Source organism: Alosa sapidissima, chromosome 8 (assembly GCF_018492685.1).
Source record: "Alosa sapidissima isolate fAloSap1 chromosome 8, fAloSap1.pri, whole genome shotgun sequence".
In the NCBI taxonomy this organism is placed as follows: Eukaryota; Metazoa; Chordata; class Actinopteri; order Clupeiformes; family Clupeidae; genus Alosa; species Alosa sapidissima.
The window spans coordinates 34,118,350-34,123,349 of record NC_055964.1 but is presented as its reverse complement, the minus strand read 5'-3'; the positions used below and the strand labels follow the sequence as shown (position 1 = coordinate 34,123,349).

Below are 5,000 nucleotides of genomic sequence, written 5' to 3'. Positions count from 1 at the left end.
CTAATTTCGGAGTACCAAATGTCGGGATATGTTGTTCAGATATACGGACATGCGGACTTACACCTATGTCTGAAACCAGCTACACACACACACACACACACACACACACACACACACACACACACACACTGATGCTGTATTCACTACTTCCAGGGGTTTGTTATAGGAGTATCGGATGCATGTACACATGTGCTGTATCCACTCCCCCACCCTTCACTAGCACCAGGCCATTAGACACATCCACAGGGTTTCTTGGTAGACGTCTGACGTCTGAGTAGAAATGTGATAGCACTTTAACCTCACACACTGCCATAGCTGCTGTGTCTGAGCACACATCTTGAGCTGCCACTCAAACACACACACACACACACCAACACACACACACACATCAACACACACACACACACACACACACACAAACACACAAACAAGCAACACACACACACAAACACACACACACACAATGCCACAGCTGGTGTGCCTGAGCAGACATCTTGAACTATCACACACACACAAACACACACACACACACACACCACCTGGAGATGTTCATGCTGCCACATATAGCACATTCTGCATAGGCTCCTACTGGACAGGTTCACACACACCGATGATTAGTTGATCTCCATGTGCTCTCGACTCCACCTATTGTGATTGTTGGTTGATAGGTTCTTATACAGTGTATGTTCAATAAAGGGATTGACCAGCATTTGCAGGTATTCTGTGTGTGTTCACTGAGGGCATGGTGTGCTGTGCTGTGCTGTGCTGTGTTGTGTTGTGCTGTGCTGTGCTGTGCTGCGATGTGCTGTGCTGTGCTGTGCTGTGCTGTGCTGTGCTGTGTTGTGCTGTGCTGTGCTGTGCTGTGTTGTGCTGTGTTGTGTTGTGTTGTGCTCAGTTGTGTTGTGTTGTGTTGTGTTGTGCTGTGCTGTGCTGTGCTGTGCTGTGCTGTTTTGTTGTGATGTGCTGTGTTGTGTTACTTACCATCTTTACTGTGGGCTCAGTAACACTACAACAATATTATTTCATGAACTTGTTTCTCACTGCAGCATGACCTTTAGTAGGCCTACATCATTAAAATGCACTGGTGAGTGGAAAGGGGAAGAACTGCATCATGGATAGGGTACTCTGTGTGTGTGTGTGTGTTACACAAAGAGCAGACGGCTTAGTCTGATTAAACAGGTAACCAAGTTACCACTGTAACCAGAAGTAGATCAAATTGACCTCCTGGACCTTTTCTCATCAATATTGCATGTAACCAAGACCAAATTACATTTTAAGTCGCTGCCTTGAGTTACCTGAATTGACGCATCACATGCTATAGTAGGCATACAGTCTATGGTAGTAGGCTATGCCGCTTTCGAATATGCAACATCTCCTGTGCCACCAGATGGCGACAAAGCTTGCGTTATTTGGGTAGCGACCAGGAGGGAGGAGAAGGGGGCGGGAGACATGGAGTGAGCACCATGTAGGCCTACGCAAGATGTCCGACTCCTCCCACGCACGATGTCAGCGTCATGGTGCATCCCTGATCCTATCCACGGTTCGCTCTGCCGGTTTGGAGAGTGCAGAAGATGATAAGGCGCACAGGCCTCCCATGATTACTAGCAGCTACTCGACAAGAAGAACATGCACCGAAGTAAGTGGAAAGCTAACAGTCATATGTATTCGTAACTCCCCTCGCCTCTCCTCTCTCGATTGAATACCGTTGTCGTCTGTGCCCAAATATCGAGATTTGCGAGCATGACCATATTTCGTGACATCGGCATTATACGGCATCCTCCGTCAATCCAGTGTTATTGTGATCAATCTGTTAGCCACATCTTCCTACTAGCCTTATTATTGCTAACACTAGACAAGTGATGGCCAAGTTGCCTGTCAACAAGCTGTGCTAACTTGCATCTCTGCCTGCCTGAACTGTACAAGCGGTTTACCTAGTCAAGTTCATGATAACAGAACACAGTTCAGTGACAACATGATCATCCAAACCCGCCAAGTAAACACTTATGAATAGCCAGTTAGCAAGTCCGCTAGCCAGCCAGCTAACCCGTTACTTGGTACACGGTGTGCTTTGGCCATACCGTTTGCTGCCGCGGTTGCGGTTAATAACAGACTGGTTATGAACACGTTGTGGTCGATCTGATCACTTAAGTAATAAGTTAAATTATCACACATTTTAGACCGCTCGCTCTCAATATCAACGTAGATACAAAGCATAACATCTGAAAATCCTTAATGCTAAATTGGAGGATTAACCTCCACAGAACTAGCTTAGTCCACTTGCAAATCAGCTGATTATAATAGGTTAGAGCTGGCGTCCCCACCCGGAGTGTCTTGTCACTACAGGTCATATTAAAGTTGCGCTGTGCATTAAGCAATATTCATTTAATTCTGCAGTGACATTGTAATAGGATTTATGGCCGTTGTCAGATTTGGCTTTCCGAGTGCGGCAGCTCTATAGGGTTACATGTTTTGTAAACGACCACAGAGAGCTATTGGAATTGCAACTCTTTGCCCGTATCAATAATTACTTTGGTCGCTGCAGCAGTGACCCGTAAATGAGCATAATTTGTCTGCAGAAGCGCACCCTGTGACCCTCCAGCTAAAATAAAACATGTTTCTCTAGCTCGCAGAGTTGAGCTGCTCATGAATGGCGCTTGTCTTGCTGCAGCCGGTGGGAGTTGAATGGCTAAAATGCGGCCTTGTTTAGGCATCAGGGTCTATCGTGCTATCTACTGTGAGATTCCCTGACTCTGCTAGAGCAAAGTCCCTGCTAGTGTGAGATTTCCACCAGCGAGAAACTTGTTGAGGAACAGAACAGCCTCTGTGCGTCTCTGGTGTTGTCACCACGGAGCAGCAGACGGTCATAGCAGCTGTCCTGTATGTCCATTGATGTGTGATCGCTGACTGAGTTTCTGTGCTTGTCTTGTCCCTCTCTTAGGTCCAGCCACTGACCACGCCATCGGCCGGGTGTAGCAGCGAGAACACAGCCACTCCATAGACAGAGACTTTTTAATTTGCGTAGTTATTTATTTATTTTGTATTTATTTGTTTCATTATAAACGGAGCACACTTCTGTTTGGAGGCCACTGAGAGTGTTTACGTGAGTGGAGAAGTGTGTGTGTGTGTGTGTGTTTGGGGATGTGTGTGTTTCTAAAGATGAAGGCTGAGGCTCTCAGCCTCAGCTGGCCTGCTAGACACACACTCTCAGGACGCTCCTGAGACACACACACACACCCGCACTCACATCCCCTCCCGTGTGCATACACACACATAAGCCCAGGTAGTTGAGCTAGTGAGTGTGTGTGTGTGTGTCGGAGAGCCATGGCGGTGCCGTTCCCCTTTGATAACCTGGTGTGTATGCTGCTTGGCATCTCCTTCACTGTCTGGTTCACACTACTCCTCGTCTTCATCATCGTGCCTGCCATCTTCGGCCTGTCCTTCGGCATACGACGCCTCTACATGAAGACACTGCTCAAGGTCTTCGAGGTGAGTGTGTGTGTGTGTGTGTCTGTGTTTGTTTGTGTGTGTGTGTGTGTGTGTGATTAGGATATGGGTATATATGTTAGGATATGTGTGCTGTGTGTATGTATGGATGCATTGGATGTGGGGTGTGTGTGTGTGTGTGTGTGTTTATAGTGACTATAGTGTGTGTGTGTGTGTGTGATTAGGATATGGATATATATGTTAGGATATGTGTGCTTGTGGGATGTGTAGCCTATGTGGCTGTGTGTGTGTATGGATGTATTGGATGTGGGGTGTGCGTGTGTGTGTATGGTGTGTAAGGTGAGTGTACTGTATGGCGTGTTTGAGAGAGAGGCAGTAGTGTTGCTACTGATGACCCAGTGCCATACTGTAGTGATGTCATTAGACCATCCTGTGTGGAGGGGAGTGTGTATAGGTGTGTGTGGGTGTGTATGTATGGGTGTGTCACATCCCCAGTCATGGCCCCCAGACTCTTCCTCTGTGGATGGGCAGCAACACATACTTAGCAGTGGATCATGTGGGATGGTTGTGAAGGATTTTGGTTGTGATGGTTGTGGTGATGATGATGATGATGGCAGGGCTCTACACTAACATTTTTTTCCAGGAGCACTTGTGCGCCCAAGTTAAAAAATTTAGGAGCACAGACAAAAATTTGGGCGCACGGTCAGTTCTGTACTTAACTTACACATAATCTAACATTATACTGCAGCTAACAGTTAAACATGCCAGTGCACCAATTGCGAATATTAAGAATGACTGACAACATTTAGGCTACAGGAAACAGGATTTTAAAGATCAGTGCCTACTTTATTTTCAGTCTGTTCTATTTTCCTACATTTTGTTAATGTAAAATAATATAATACATTGCCATATTTGCATTTAGCCTGTATATCAAGTATCCTGCCAAATGTAGGCTAATTTATTTATTTGTGAATCCATCTGTAGCTAATCCAAATATGCCCATGGTGACCTATCTGACTGCATACTGCCTAATACTACTACTAAAACAGTCCATTCTCTCTTCCACAAAACCCAACATTGGCTAATCAAGGGTATGTTTTATACTTTTAGTTTTTAGTTTTTATTTGAAATATCTGCATTGATGGGGGCAGTAGGCAAACGTTAGGCCTACTTTCGTTTTGCACTTCAGCTTGTATTCGGTGTAAACAAACAAGCATGCGTGGAAGCCTGGAGTTGTCAGTAGCGTTCTACCTTTGAATAAAATGGGAGTATTACGGGAGGCTACTTTTGTGCCGGTTCGCTACAGCTATATTTTGCATATTGCAGCCAATACGTCAACTGGGCTAAAAGGCATGTTAGGTTACCTTTCCTTCTCTCACTGCATTCTCAGAATCTCATCCTGTTCCTCCTATATTCAATGAATTCGGTGGCTAGAAGAACTAATTTCTTCAATCTTTGCATCTTGGCTGGCTAGTCTAACTTTTCCCGCTTTTTCCGCTCTTGGATTTGATAGAAGCGACTAGCGAGTCACAACGCGAAACTGCTAACGTTGACGG

At 45.6% G+C, this 5,000-nt stretch overlaps 2 protein-coding genes across 6 annotated transcripts in view; both read left to right on the top strand.

Annotated features, from left to right (window-relative positions):
- Positions 1 to 709, top strand: part of rnf122 (ring finger protein 122) — a 28,120-nt gene extending 27,411 nt beyond the window's left edge. For both annotated transcript variants that reach the window (XM_042100358.1, XM_042100357.1), the window contains exon 6: positions 1 to 709. This exon is cut by the window's left edge and continues 1,364 nt beyond it. The gene's annotated coding sequence lies outside the window, so the exon portion shown is untranslated.
- Positions 710 to 1,459: 750 nt separating this feature from the next.
- LOC121715035 (glycerol-3-phosphate acyltransferase 4-like) overlaps positions 1,460 to 5,000 on the top strand; it is a 49,548-nt gene continuing 46,007 nt past the window's right edge. For all 4 annotated transcript variants that reach the window (XR_006033513.1, XR_006033514.1, XR_006033512.1 and 1 more), the window contains exons 1-2: positions 1,460 to 1,636; positions 2,939 to 3,486. Coding sequence is in view for 1 of the 4 variants with exons in the window: in XM_042100331.1 (XP_041956265.1) it covers positions 3,322 to 3,486 (165 nt within the window). In the remaining 3 variants the exon portion in view is untranslated. The remainder of the gene's footprint in view (positions 1,637 to 2,938; positions 3,487 to 5,000) is intronic.